General features: G+C 40.2%; 1 protein-coding gene across 1 annotated transcript; it reads left to right on the top strand.

Annotated features, from left to right (window-relative positions):
- Positions 1-5,081: 5,081 nt before the first annotated feature.
- On the top strand, positions 5,082-15,141 carry cdcp2 (CUB domain containing protein 2). The gene is made up of 6 exons (XM_061043742.1): positions 5,082-5,283; positions 10,868-11,215; positions 12,197-12,538; positions 13,994-14,347; positions 14,560-14,738; positions 14,836-15,141. The coding sequence occupies exons 1-6, from the start codon at positions 5,082-5,084 to the stop codon at positions 15,139-15,141; spliced, it is 1,731 nt and encodes a 576-aa protein (XP_060899725.1).
- Positions 15,142-15,148: the final 7 nt, after the last annotated feature.

The raw sequence follows: 15,148 nt of genomic DNA, 5'->3' as shown, positions 1-15,148 counted from the left end.
CTGGCCCTGGTACTCATGGTGCCATTGCTTCCCACTAATGAATGCAGACAAGAACTGAAAGGTCATATTGGAAAAGTAGCAGCATAACTCAGGCGCTGGCTTCTGAAGATGTGCAATATTGCTGACAAAGACAGAAAGAAAAGAAAAACTGAAGAGAGCAGGGAAGAGAGATCACATGGAAGAAGTATGTTTTCATCAGGGAAACGGTATCAACGTCTGATCTCATAAACTTGCCAATTTGTGCTTTTCCCAGCTTTTAATTTTAATAGAAGCAGCCATGGCATCTTTTATGTGATCAAGAGTGTTCAACACAGACATAGAAAAAAGTCCCTCAATTTGATCAGTGGGCTTTCAAGTTATCGGTTTTCATTTCACTTGAAAAAAAAAAAAAGAAGGAAAATAAAATCGACTTTTATGTTGTTTCAAGTGGAATCATAAGAGGACTGGACCTTGACTATCACAGCTCCCACAACAGCGGCTTAAATCCTTTCAATCATGCAGGTTTGCAGCATTTCAACCGGCACGGCGGCTCAAATGTAACCACTTAGCAGCTCTGCATCATCTGAGCAGTGGCAGCTTGTACAGTCTGTCAGTCAGGATCCAGAACTGTTCCGCATGAAGGAACATATTCTTTAAATTAATTCATGAAACACCCTATTATCTTAACAGCCCTGTTTTCACAAACATTATTCCTACTCGAAGACATGGTGCATTTGCAAAAACACTCCTGAAAAGTAAATAATTTTGGACATTTGCTGATCTCACCATCAATGCAAATCACGGCCTGACAAGATTGGCATTGCAATTTCCCTTTTCTTTTTTTCGGCGGTGAAAAGGTGTTGTAATAAGCATGTCGCTGGTTCAGAATAACAATCCTAGCCTTCGAACACAGTATTGTGCGACATCAATCAGGACTGTGGGTACTAATGGAGCTTCAGTGGCCATCAGAGGAGGGCAGCCCAGTGATAGATGAGGGAACACGGCACAAACAACCCCATGCATACACAGAAAAACACAAACACACTCCCATCAGTCTGCGCGCAAGAAATGATTATGTCTTATGAGAGGCATCGGCGATCCACCCACAACGCTGAGATTCAAAGATATGGACAACAGAGGAGTAATAAAATGTGAGACAGAATAAACAAATATCTTCCTACTGTTTTATTGCACGGAAACACAACTGGCAAAGTTAGGAAGGGAGACTATTTAATTAGACCCCTATTAATCACTGTAATTGGTGGTTGTGCATCCCAGGAGTCTGACTGGCCAATAGCTGTTAACCTTCCGTCTCTGTCCCTGCTGTTGTCCCCCAAACTATTAATATACTGGTGGGCATCTTTTCAAAATGACCCCTGGGAAGAAATTTCATTGGTGCTCAATATGGGGTTGATTATCTCCAACTGCTTATTCATGCGAGGTGGATTTACTCCTCAAGAGTACTTTAAATCGGTATCTGGTACAAACACACCCTCTTTGTTAAGCAGAGAACGCAGGCATCAAATGGATCACACCAACAACAAAGCCACAGCTAATATTCAAAAGAAAAAAATGTCACAGAATAATTATGTTGTTGTGTTATTTTACCACCTTGTTTTGTCAGATTACTGCAATATTATGTAAACTGCTGGGATGGAACAACACCAGCCTGGCCTTTGTCAAGCACCGCGCCTGTTGAAATTGGTTTTCATTTTGTAGTGCAATGCAAGACTTCACAGTATTTGCGACTAAATATGGTGTGACTGTTGAATGGATGTTCTGCATGTGCCAAGTCTGTACATACAGCTGGTGCTGTATGGTGCCCCCCCCCCCCCCCCCCGCAGACTGGGAAATAACTGGCACAAGAGGCCATCTGTCAGAAAGTGAAGAGCCAATTCAGACTGAAGAAGCCACCAAGGCCAAAAGGGTCAGCAGCAGGGAGAAAATGGGGCTAGTGATGGCTCCTAATGGTGTTTCTATGAACATAATACTAGAGCTGCACTCTTAAGGGTGGGCCATTCCAACCATGAGTGGAGAATACCCCAAAAAAAAAGGCGAATATTTGCACCAATGCATTTACGCTTCATTGTACACACAGCAGTGCGGGTGTTACAGTACGTCAGGATGTATAATTACAATCTTAAATCTTAAAACGCCCCCTCAGTATTCAATGTTTATAAAAAATATGTATTTTTAGCTCAATCATGAGCAGAGGTCTTCTTCCTAAACCAAACAGACCACATGGTGAAAAACAGCAAGATCAACCTAAAATCTGTTCTCTCACTCTCTTTGGAGGGGCTTCGGGCTCAACAATCTGCTGTTAGGTCTGTTCTTTTTCCCGATAACTAGAATCCAGATGTCCAATTTCTAAAAAAAAATTAACTTCTAGTGATGTGAAAAGATTTGTCCAACAGGTGAAAAACCTCTTTCTCTGAATCAACAGTCAGGTATACGAGATTTCCAGAAGAACACAACAGATACACATTCGCTTCTCACACTGGTGTATGCCACATTATTTGCCAGTGGGTGATATCGACTGACTGATGATCAACAGATGCATTGGTGTTTTCCTGGATTACATCTTTGTATGCACTTTTTTTTTTTGTAGAGATGCACCAATTGTGAAAATCAGGGCCGGGAAACGATACCTGTACCAATGTTTAAAGTAACAATTTAGCTGATTGCCGATTCCAGTAGATGTCTTTTTCATTACTTGTAAAACTCCCACACTGCCGACATTTTCTCTCATGTTTGACCATGAAAACAAATCTGAGTCAACAGGTGAAATGAAAAAAAAAAACTCTTCTCTGAGTCAGCAGTTAGGTATAAAAGCCTGAGGGTATTAAATGGATATGACACAAGAAATAAACTCTGGCTACTGACTGCTTTATGACAAATTATTTACTGATGGGTTGATATCTTTTAACAGGGCAGATATTGGCTGATACCAATGAATCTGTGTATCCCTTCTGTTTTACCAGGACAATAAATTAACCTTACAGAAGAGACATTTTGATGTGCTCATTGAAATTAACTCGTGAAAACATAACACTACTAATGTAAAGGTTTGGTTGGGGTTAGAAAAAAAAAGGAATTGGTGAAGCCCCAGACTGTCCGCAAGAAACAATAACAGATCTTTCCAACAACTCCAACCTCATCCAACTTCACCTTCTGCAGATTTTCTGGTTCTATAATACCACAAAATGTCACAATTTTCTTCAGACAGACAAGTCATACTTCCTACGGCTACAAGAGGACTTTCTCTATTGTATATAAACCTAATATGTTTTTTAAGCATTTGCTGACACAACCAATGCTATGAGAGTCTCAATATGTTAAACTGAAAGATGAAGTGACCTGCACCCCAGAAGATTAAAAAAAAAAAAGTGACCTAATAATTCTCCCCTTTTTCAAGTCAGCAACCTTATGTTAGTCATCGAGCAGTTGAGCTTTTTGTGTCACCGATTCCTGTCCCCGTCCACTTCATCATTCCGTTCTTTTAATTGCTTGTGTGAATATTCATGCAAGATCACAACAAGAGCAATCTTCTGTTACAGCTGATGCATTATGAGTCAGATGTTTAGAACTCAATGAGTAAAGGGTACTAAAACAGCTTAATCAAGTGCTCTTGCTAAGGGCCATAATTGTACTCTGTTTATGTGCCATGGTGCCCCCCCCTCCCCCACCCCCCCTTTGAGTTCCTGTTATCTGGAGTATTTACACTGCCGCATTGCTGTGTGAGATTAATTAAAATGCTGTCACTTTCAGTCCAAAACAACATAGCCATCAAGACGCCTGATTTATAGAGCTCTGCTTCTGATGATCTACTTTTATGTTTTTCCTCGGCAGTGATTTATACAATTATTACGATATAGAAACACTTCACTTGTCACTGATGAAGGCACAGCTTAAACAGTCCCTTTCAAAGTAAATTGCACAATTTGCAAAGCTGAACTTATCAACAATTATGGAAAAGAAACCGCGTCAGCAAATACGAGAAACTTTTTTTAGTGTGTGTTTTCAAAGGTATATTAAATTACTTTTGAGCAACCCATCAGGTGCCTACCCTGTGTTCTTGGTAGCCAAGCTATCTTTCTCTTTATAAAAGATCATGCCTTCAAGAGAAAAAAAAAAGTTTGATACATTTTAAACAGCCTTGTGTGGCAGAGATGGACTTTCACTCCCCACCAGCATACAGAAAGCGTACCAATAGCAGAGGCTGAGGAATGGCTCTCCACCAAAATATGAATTAGATATTTATCTATGAACTCGATGTGTAAGGAAACCGTGTATATTGCAAAAACCTGTTGCTTAAAGTTTAATCTCACTTTCCTCGCATGTGGAGAAAATGTTCCTGACTGCCTTTGTTTGACAAAAGCCATGTTGAGCTTTATGCTAATATACAATTTCACTCTACCACAGACTTGGTTTGAAGTCAGTACAAAGGAAACAAGCCAAAAGAATGGCAGCAACCTTTCTAAACCCATCAATCCATCTCTTATGCAGCAGCAGGCTGCAGAGTAAGCGCTGTGTGAAAAACTAAGCCCTATTATTTCTTTCAGTGAGAAATCAGTTTTCAGTCTGAGTGCTCTGACAGCGATCAGCTCTGCAGAACTATTAACCAATGCGTATTTAAAAAATAAAAAAAAATCACACAAAAAAAAGTTATGTGGCTTTTAAAACAGCATGACTTTAAGCACATACAGTTATGGGTAGAGGTGAGTGTAGCTCCAAAAGAAAGCAAAGACCAGGCGCTCAGCAGTCTACACGTAATTGTGATGTGAAGAACAGTAAAGCCACAGTCCTTCCTCTTCGTTAAAAACCCATGTTGAGCTTCCCATGTAGCAAGTACTGTATAAGTGGGAAGTACTTATTTTAAGAGGCTATGTGCAAGGCAACAATCGTGCATCTAAGTCCCGACAGCAACCCAATATTTGCTTCTATAGCTGTTTTCACAAATGCACCACTGAAAATTTTAAACATACTACACCTGAAATCTTCCTGAGTTGATTATTCATACATGCACCTAACGGCGAGAGACTGTCTCTGTCGGATGGAAGTGGGGGGGATCTCAGGAGGCAAGACATGACGTAAAAAGTAACATGGATGCAGAAGTGGTGGACGAAGCAACAGAGTCTGACGTCATGATGACAATTTTTGCCTTCATATCAATGCTACGTGTAGTTCGACACATTCACAGTATCAGCAAAGGAGCCGAGAACAGAATCACTCGCAGGGTTCTCACATCAACTCGACCCGATTTCAATGGAAAAATTAACTATTGGTCTGGCAGGAAAATTCCAGGTAAAGTCGGATTCACTCGTGTACAGACATACAGCTCACCCCAAAGAAATTTCTGAAAGTTTTCAGGAGCTTTGTGCAAGCGTGAAAGCACTGTATCAGAGACTCAGCTGTACAAAGAGGCGAAAAAAGGAAGCCTCCACAAAGGATGGCGTAAACTTGGAGCAACCTCTCCCAGTTAGTCACTCCATTTATGACAAAGCATGACATCTCATATGATACATGGCAAATAAAAAAGGTTTGAAAGCAAGAAAACTGCTTCTGTTAATGTTCTCAGTGTCTCTGCCTGAACTGAACAGAAACAAGACATGGGCTGTATCTGAATTGTCAAGTACATACTCAATCTGTCAGTAAGACAGTAGACAGTACCTACTATCCGTGCTGTATACTGTTCAGTACCCACTATTCAGTAGGCGCGCACAGTAGACAGATATTTGTTCCTACTTCGTCTGATTCATTCAGTATGGAAGTGACGTCATTTACATTACCCGAACCGGCTGCATTCACCCGTTTTTTTTTGTTTAGCTTTATTCAAGAAGAGTAATGCGCATATACAGTCAGGTAAAGAAAAAACAATATCACAATGTAAATCAAGTAAAAGGCAGATTAAATAACTAAATAACATACAGTACATAAAGAAAAGTACAAATGAAAGACAGTAATATACAGAATATAAAATAAACCAATAAAGACATTTAAATAGTGAAATCATTATTTAAATAGAGGGGGAAAGGTTTTATAATAATGCAGACATTTGTTATATTTTCTGTTGTTAATTAAAAGTAGCTATTTCAGTCGCGACTTTAACTCTAGATTAAAAATGTATTCAATTAATCCACGTTCGTTTGTTTTGATTAGGAGGCAGATGTGAAGTGACGATTTACGTTTAATTTCGCACTGCATTGTGGGTGGTAAAATACAATTCATTTCCTGAAAGGATGCATCCGATCCATACTACATAAAACCCGGAAGTTAGTATCCATACTGAAATGTTCAGTAAACTGAGGTGGACCCAAAAGATGCATACTGAATGACCACGAAAGTTCAGTATACTGAAACTCCATACTGAATAGTACGTACTGCCTACTGAACTGTGGCTATTCGGAAAGGGCCATGGCTCACAATGTAACAGCTCAAGCTTCAAGCACTTACCTTAGCCTGGTATCTGCTAGGGAAGTCATCACTGGGATCCAATAGCGTCCTGGAGACAGCTTATACCACAACCAACATGACTTTTTTTCCTCGTGAATCCAACCTGAAGGGAGGTTTTCAGACAATTAGCAGGGTAGCTTTCTTGTTAATCATCAAATGCTCAAAGAGGAGCAGAATTAGCTAATGTAGCAAACGATGGTTTGACAGCTTAACCCTGTTTCTTATTCATTAATGTATTGTAGCCACTTTTTTTGGAACATATGAAACTAAAGGTAAACACAATCTAATAAAAGTAATGTGAAAAGTGTTAAGCAGTAAATGTAAGTTACACAGTTGATTTTAAACAAACTCCTAATGGACATATCTGCTTTAAGCTCCCCTATACTCACCTGAGAGTAGCTTGAGTTTGGCTTTCTGCACCTGTTCTTTCCCCAGTGTAGCCTACTGTCTTGTGCGTTTTCCCATTGATTGCCCTCATCAGTTCCCCCCTGTGTATTGTCTGTCACACCTGGTTTTGATTACCCCTTGTGTATTTCATCTCATGTGTTCCTTCCCTCCTGTGTCAGCTAATTCTGTCATGTTTGAAGAATTAACAAAGGACGAGGACCCGATTGCAGAATAATTAATGGATTTATTAGTACAAAAGACCAAAGTGGCAGAACCGAGGCTTAAAAGTCTGGGAATTGAATGTCCATCAAAAGTCAACTGAAAATACTTCAAAACAAAAGAAAAACAGCCCCAAAGGAAATCACATGGTAACACAGGAAGGCACGATGAAAATCTACATGCATGGAGAAAACCGGTTGGGTAGACATAAGACTAACTGACATGTATTTTTCAACAGTTATTAACACTAATTAATATTTCCAAACAGAAAGTTTTAAAAAGTTAGGATTTAAAACGGCTAAATCGTAATTAAGCCTCCAAACGGATTTTACAGTGGCTCACTAGTTGAATTTGTTTCTGTTTCTGTGTGTCATTTTTTGTGATGCCTCACAATATGTGTAATAGGATTTGTATAAATAGAAAATAGCCATACATTTAAAATTCCATCCCATCAAGTGAAGTACTGTAAGGATTGACGTAGCAGTTGCCAGGGTAGTCGGTTCTTTGTCTTTTCTGTTTCTTTACCAAAATAATGGGTTTTAATGCACTGATAGCTACAGAAGGAGGCTTAGCTCATTATGGTCCATAATCCAATCTGTGAGCTCCCAGAATTGCAGGTGCAATTACATATCAATATTGTCCTTGGTAGAGAGGCTAGGTGGAAATGCAGCAAAGGGGAGAAGGAAAAAAAAGGGGGAAAAGCACTGAGAGAGAGCGAGCAAGAGAGAGAGAGAGAGAGAAAGACACACACACACACACACACACACACACACACACACACACACAACATTACTGGCTTTAAGCAAGCACCAGCTGGGAATACAAGGTACAAGGTTGCGGCAATGTTTCCCCTGTACTCAGTGAGTTGGACCGGTCTGCTCCTGCATAAACATTATCACCACTGTTATGCAAGTTTGATTAATGTTAAACACTCTGAATGTCATTAAGTAAAGAGCTATGTTGGTAGATAAAGCTTTTAGTGCAAAATGAACTCTGAAGAGCTGAAACAGGATCCAAAAATCCATCCAGCTGAAACAGAAAAGGTGTGCATGAAACACTGTGTTGTAGTGTATACATCCATACAACATGCAGTGTAAGTTTACTCAGGGTTATCCTTAGGTTTTTGCTGCAGAAATACACCATGCATCCAAAATATTAAAAGACAAATCATGCTGACCAAGACACCATACGCTCTAGGCTCAGGAATATATAGAGATGTTCTGCCAAGCCGCAGGCTCTGTCAGAGGCATTAACTTTTTATTGTCCTGTGACATATATGCTTATATATTCATCTCACTGTCAGGAGCTTTAGAGAACATTCATCAGAGTGAGCGGCTACCAACAGCCCCGGTGTGCCCATAGCAGAATCGAACATAATCTGTCTTGATGTGGAGAAAGATGTTTTGTAAGCAGATTGTGTTTTATTAAAAATTTCAACATTCACATCCTGTGCCTTCTTGCTTTTTTTTTTTTTTGTGGATCAAATGATGCCAGATGCTTTAGCTGTCAAGTACCCCATCCCACAGCAGCACAAACACATTGAGACACTTATAGTCACTCCTCTCACCTGCCAACCGGCTAAATCCCATCTGCCTCTAATACAGGGTGTCCATGATGGATATGTTAATACTGTTGAATAAAATTAATTGTGAAAAAAAAAAAAACGAAACCCAATTTTATGTATTTCATGGATGAAACTCATTAAACTAAACCTCAAGAGCTGGGTCAAAAGCCTGCTATTTGTTTAACTGAAGTTCCCGTTTATCCTGAAGGAATTTTCCAGTAGTATCCTCATTTGTTTTCTGAGTATTTACTCTCTAATAGTTGATTTAATTGCTCCAAACAAACAATATCTTTCCGAAACACATTTCAGCACTGCCCAGTATCCACATCCTTGAACAATGACAAGCTTTCAGAGAGGACAGAATTAAAATTCAAAGGCAAGGCGGTTCATTTTAGTTCCAGGAACGGCTGTGTGAAAAACACTTGACTGATTTTAATCACATTCTTATTTATTTCAGCTTAGAGCTCGGAATGACGTTTTTAAAAGCCAGTGATTTTCACTGTGTTGTCAAAGTGCAACAGCACCATCTAGCAGGTCACTTAAGGTATTGGCTTTTTGCTCACTGAAGCCATTAGATGTTCACTCTAAAAGCCCTGCCTTTCAGCACTCCTGGAATAGCATTTGTTAGAATAAAATGTTCCTAGTAAAAGTATTCTCTAGTCATGACAACATAACATTCTAAGTTAGTTTTACTTCAAGTCTGTGAAAATATTGTGTTAATTCAATATTATAATTTTGATGTCACCTCAACTAATTGAAAGTTTTCCAACTTTGAAAAGTTATATATATTAACTTCAAAATGGCGAGCTCTCAATTTTTTTATTTTTTGTTTGTTTGTTTTTCACTTTTTGTATACTATTATTATTACTTCTATGACAATTATTATGGTAAATTGTACTGACCTTATATATAGATATATATATATATATATATATATATATATATATAAACTTTTTTTTCCTTTATCTGTTAATTAATACATTTATTTACCTATTTTTTCTTCTTTTGTATACTATTATATTTCGTATTAATGTTATTATAAATTACAGAGGCCTGTCATGTTATATTATGTTATTCTATAGAGGGGGGTGGGTTAGTTTGTCCCTCCATTATGACTGAGATTCAAGGCGAAGTGCACTGGGGAACAACGCGTGGAAAAGGAGCCACAGGCCGGATCCGAACCTGGGCTGCCCACCTGGAGGACCAAGGCCTCTGCACACCAACCACCATAAAGAGAGGAAACGGAGAGATACAGCTAGCCAAACTTTTACTTTGCCCGGAGCTGTCACCTCAAGACAAGATGGTTGTTGTGAAGTCAGAACATAACATCACAATGTTATGGCTCCTCCCAAATAAATAGTTATGCAACATGCTCCCCTTTAAACCCAAAATACAATATGATATAATACTTTTTTCCTTTTGTTAATGAGGGACACATGCAATGAACACTGCTTCATGTGTAAAATACCAAGTAGATTCCCTCATACAGGTTGCTAGCCGTGGCTAATTAAAAAACAAAAAAGTCCACATTGCCCCTCACTGTAAGACATCAATAGTTCTGGCTCTATACTCCCTCAGATCGCTGTAATGAAGCCATTTATATTACTGACAAATGTGATCTTTCTCTCTTTCTTCCTGTCTCTTTTATCAACCCCACTTGCAGCTGCTGCTCAGCGTGTGTCTATTTGACCATCATTAAAAATGTATAGCGTCTCTCCAAACAGTGTCCTGACAAGCCACCCCTGCTCATTGGATATCAGTCATTAAAATTTAGCGAAGAGGGCAAAGCATGTCCTGGGTATGTATCAGGTTCCTCATTAAGGCCGTGAATGAATTTTTCAAAGTCCTATTACCTCTACAGGCACTGCTGCTGATGTCTCAAGGCTGTGCGCTCTGACACTGCCGTTCTCTACCTCTGCATGTAGCTGAGGTGTGACAGAAGCTGAATCAACAAGAACAACATGAATCTCTGGGTGGCTATACTGGTTCATTTACTACTGCTTGTTGACAAGGCTGGTTCTAAAAAAGGTGAGTGGCTATTTGTTATTTTGATGCCGCAAAACTTAAATTTGATGGGGGTAGTTAATCTTTAAGGTAAAGAGATCTTGCTATCAATCCCTCAAAGTCGGTAATTTACTTTCAGAGGTTGTATCAGGATGCTAGAAAAACAGTCATGAATAATTAAGCAAAGGAAAGAGCCTCAACAACTTAATGGTATCGTTTCTCTTGGAGCTTAAATTAAAGTACTTTTCTTGCAATTATTAGGTGTCAAATGTGGAGGGATCCTCTCTGCTCCATCTGGGAATATCTCCAGTCCAAACTTCCCAGGCCTGTATCCATACAACATTGACTGCTCCTGGCTAATAGTCGTAGCAGAGGGTTCCTCTGTCCTCCTTACCTTTCACCACTTTGAACTGGAGTACCATGCCAACTGCGCTTACGACTACATCAAGATCTACAATGGCATATCTGAGGATGAGGGGAACCTCCTTGGGATATTTTGTGGGGACATCTCCCCGCCCCAGTTTACCTCTTCTTGGAATGTCATGTCGATTATCTTCCATTCAGACCGCCATGTGGCCCAGAGGGGATTCAGTGTTGGCTATAGAAAAGGTAAGTCATGAGATGCAATGTGACAGGGATCTCATAGCTAACCACCTCAAACTTGACATGATTTTTTCTGGCAGTTCAGTACCTCATGGCCTCAAGCTAATATCTTACTGGATAACTTAGACCTCACCTAAACATTATACATAAACAGGAAGGAAAACAGTGGCTCTAGTAGGCCCATGAGTGCTTTGAGCTGAAAACTCTTATCAGCATGAGATCACATTTATCATGTGAGTTTAGTATGTTTACATGCTGACAAGAACAAAAATGTACATCCGAGGATGATGGGAATGTCTTTAGTTCTTAACAGGTTTATTGTACGTTAAAAAATATAGGCTTATAGTCATCATCCTCTGGGTAATTTGAATGTGTGTACTGATCTTTAAAGCAATGTATCCAGTCTTTGTTGAGACATTAGCATAAAAAACATTAATGCCAATTCTCATGGTGCTGCTAGAGGAAGCAGGAAGTCAGCAAAAATAATAAGGATTCATCTTCAAGAGACCTTGACCATCTGCATTACATTTCAAAGCAATTTCTTCAGTAGTTACAAAGATGTTTCCCTTAGTTTGGGTATCACACAAGTCATTGTTGTGCATCCTCTTGGGACATTGAATGCGTGTATCAAATTTCAAAGCAAACCACAGACAGAAAAAACATTTTCACAGTCTAATGATCTTCGAAATCAGTCCATGTTCAATTGCAATCTTATCAAAGTGCAACCAAGCTGTTTCACTCAGTGAGGGGAACACTAAATTCAAACATGAGAACCATGACTGTGTCCCAAGAATTCAGAACAGTCCATCAAAAAGTTGATGAAATGCTACAGTAAACGGCATAAAGGTCAATCAGTCGTACGTCAATGTGTGTAAGAGAAAGTTTTTTCACTCAGGAAGGGATCCCTGAAGTCCTTCTTTTGAATGTCAATCCATCCAACGGTTGTCATGTTAATGCTAACCTTGTATTGTCGTCCATCCTCTCCAGATATGTGTGGTGGAGTCCTGACTGGCCTTTCCGGTGTCATCTCCAGTCCAGGGTATCCTCGGGAGTACAGTAACAATGCAGACTGCTCCTGGGCCATCCACGTGTCCAACAACAGCGTGGTCACCTTGGTCTTCTTGGACTTCCAGTTGGAAAACAATGAAGGATGTAATTTTGACTTTGTCGCCTTGTTTGATGGCCCGACAGTCACCCACCGCCACCTTGGCAAATACTGCGGGGCAGATAAACCCCCGAACATCGTCACCACCTCCAACCAGCTCCTGGTGGTCTTCAAGTCGGACTTCAACATTGGTGGACGTGGGTTCAAGGCCTACTATTACTCTGGTAGGATATTTTGGCCTATTCAATCACTTGACAATTTCTAACAGTTATTTTCAGACTAGCTCAACATGTTGTTCTGTGTAACTGCAAGAAAGATTTAACAAACCATCAATGTCACATATTGTAGCATTGTCAGGAATTACATAAAACAACCTTTGTTTACAAAAATCCTATTCATATGCCATTCAGAAGAGAAAAGCTCCCATGAAATCCCAAGTGCACTGTAGAGATATATATTTGCTAAGGGCCATAGAAATGTTGACAAAAACTGAGTTTGGCTGAGTTGGACAAGAGAAAACAATGAAATCAATGATTCAGATGATGTTAGTGGCAAGAAGAAAAAAGAACATATTATCTAACACTGAGAGTCTGAAACAAAGGCACATGAAAGATCTAGAACATGACACAAAAGACGCTGTCATCTGATGAAAAGAAAATTGAACACTTCTGCTTCAAAGTGGATCGCTATCTCGGAGACGAACAGAGCTCATTCCCCGTCTCACACAAGCCCCCCCACAAACAAGACAAAAGTCTGCAAAGTGAAAGTCCTTAAGTGGTCTAGCCAACGCCTGGACTTGATTTAAAGTTAAACACTGCTGGATAACTTTTTAGGCAGCTGAGTGCAGACTGTCCTCGTTTGACTTTGTCGAGCATTAACCAAGAAGATTACGAATCCTTAAATTTACAGTAGTTGCAGAAGGACACTGAGTCATAAACTACTGAATTTAAAAACAAAACACGAAGCTTATGTGATTAATATTTGCAAAAAACATCATCACAATGAGTAAGTAGAAAATACATAACAGTAGGTTCACATATTATATCGATATATCTCATAAAAATAGCAATTTCTGAAATCTTGTTTTTTTTCCCTTTGCTAGAGTTAGATGAAAATGTTGTGACTGCCATCATTTGGCTAGCTTACTGTAGGTACATATAATGACTGGAGACAGAAAAATCTAGCGCTGCTCTGCCTTTAGTAAGTAACATCTGTTACTGCAACTCTAAAGAACATTTACCACCATATTATGTCTTCAGTGTTTTAAATAAAATAAACTATTTATCATGTTACTGCCTGTGAACTGGCAATGACCAGGCTAGAAAATGTCCAGTCAGGTACGCTAGGCTAAGCTAACACACTGAGGACTGTAGCACACAACCAAAAGAGATAACATCTGGTGGTTTGTTTGCCAAGCATTCATCCAGCCTTGAGGCTGTTTTCCTCAAGGCCGGCGACCCTGGTTCGAGTCTGACCTGTGGCTAAATTCCCCACCCTATCCCCCCCCGGTTCACAACTCTATCCATTGTCCTATATCGCAGTAAAGGCATGAAAAGCCCAAACATAAATCGCAAAAATAAATAAAGAAGGACAACCTTGTTATTCAAGTTTACTGTACTATGGTTACCTTATTAAATTATCAAATTTTATTGACTTCTCTGATTAATTGTAATTACCAGGTGAATGCCAGCAGTTTCTGTCAGCTGTAAGTGGCAACTTCAGCAGCCCCCATTTTCCAAACATCTACCCAAACAACATCAACTGCCACTGGAGCATCACTCTAGCAGCCGGATACCGCATCAAACTCTTCTTCCCCATCATGGACCTGGAGGACCGCAACAGTCTGTCGGACGAGTGCGACTACGACTCCATCGCAGTTTACGACGGGGACAGTCAGACAGACACGCTGCTGGGGCGCTGGTGCGGCAGAGAGAAGCCCCCCTCTCTGGTCTCAAAGAGCAACAAGTTGCTGGTGGTGCTCAGCACGGACAGAAATGTGGCTCATAGAGGCTTCACTGCTTCTTATCTCGGAGGTACATTTTTTAAGAAGGCGTCTCTTGGAAGCCCATTTCTGCCTGTTAAGTTTTTTTAAAAAGGCTTCATGCTCAGATATTATCACAACATAGTAAACTTTTACTGGTGTAAATACTTCCACAGATTAGCATTTTCCTCGTCATTCCTTTTTATACTACTTTTCAAATCTAACAGCGAGTTGTTGTTTTTTTTCCCTTCCCTGCATTCTAAGTGGTTCCTGTCAACGTTAGCTGCACTAGATCAGAATTCACCATTCTGATACCGCAGCAGTCCTTACCTCAGCTGGAGCGCGAGAGGATCTACCTGGGGAACCCAACCTGTGCGGCCCAGCTGACAGCCACCTCTTACAAGATACTCACCCAGTTTGTCAACTGTGGTACTGCCAGCCAGGTGAGGAGCCGCAGTATCGTGTTCCTTACTGGTGCAACCAAGCTTTAGCCGTTAAATGGATTTGTTAATCTGCCTGAAACTCCTTTTCCCTTTACAGAAACATGGGAACATCACCATGCTGGTAAACAAACTCTACATCGATTTCTCGGATGGGAAGCGGCAGAATGTGCAGGAATATAAGGTGAAGTGTGATGCCCTGCGGAAGATAGCATCAGTGTCCATCATTTCAGCAGAGGAGCGTCGTCTCGAGGAGCAGAACCAGCAAACTGAGAGTGTCGATAATAGTGACACAGAGGGTCCTAAAGCTGAGCCTCATGACCTGAGCGACATCGTCTTCATTAGCATCTGTGTTCTAGCTGTGATTCTCATGGTGATTGCCATAATCTGGCTGGTGCTGCTGTAGTACCCTC

Source organism: Labrus mixtus, chromosome 8 (assembly GCF_963584025.1).
Source record: "Labrus mixtus chromosome 8, fLabMix1.1, whole genome shotgun sequence".
Classification (NCBI taxonomy): domain Eukaryota; kingdom Metazoa; phylum Chordata; class Actinopteri; order Labriformes; family Labridae; genus Labrus; species Labrus mixtus.
This window is presented reverse-complemented; position numbering and strand designations above follow the sequence as displayed.

Coding starts and splice junctions, on each gene's coding strand:
- cdcp2 (XM_061043742.1), top strand. CDS start 5,082: ATGGATGCAGAAGTGGTGGACGAAGCAACAGAGTCTGACGTCATGATG. Junction 12,539..13,993: donor CAAGGCCTACTATTACTCTG/GTAGGATATTTT, acceptor TGTAATTACCAG/GTGAATGCCAGCAGTTTCTG. Junction 14,348..14,559: donor CACTGCTTCTTATCTCGGAG/GTACATTTTTTA, acceptor CTGCATTCTAAG/TGGTTCCTGTCAACGTTAGC.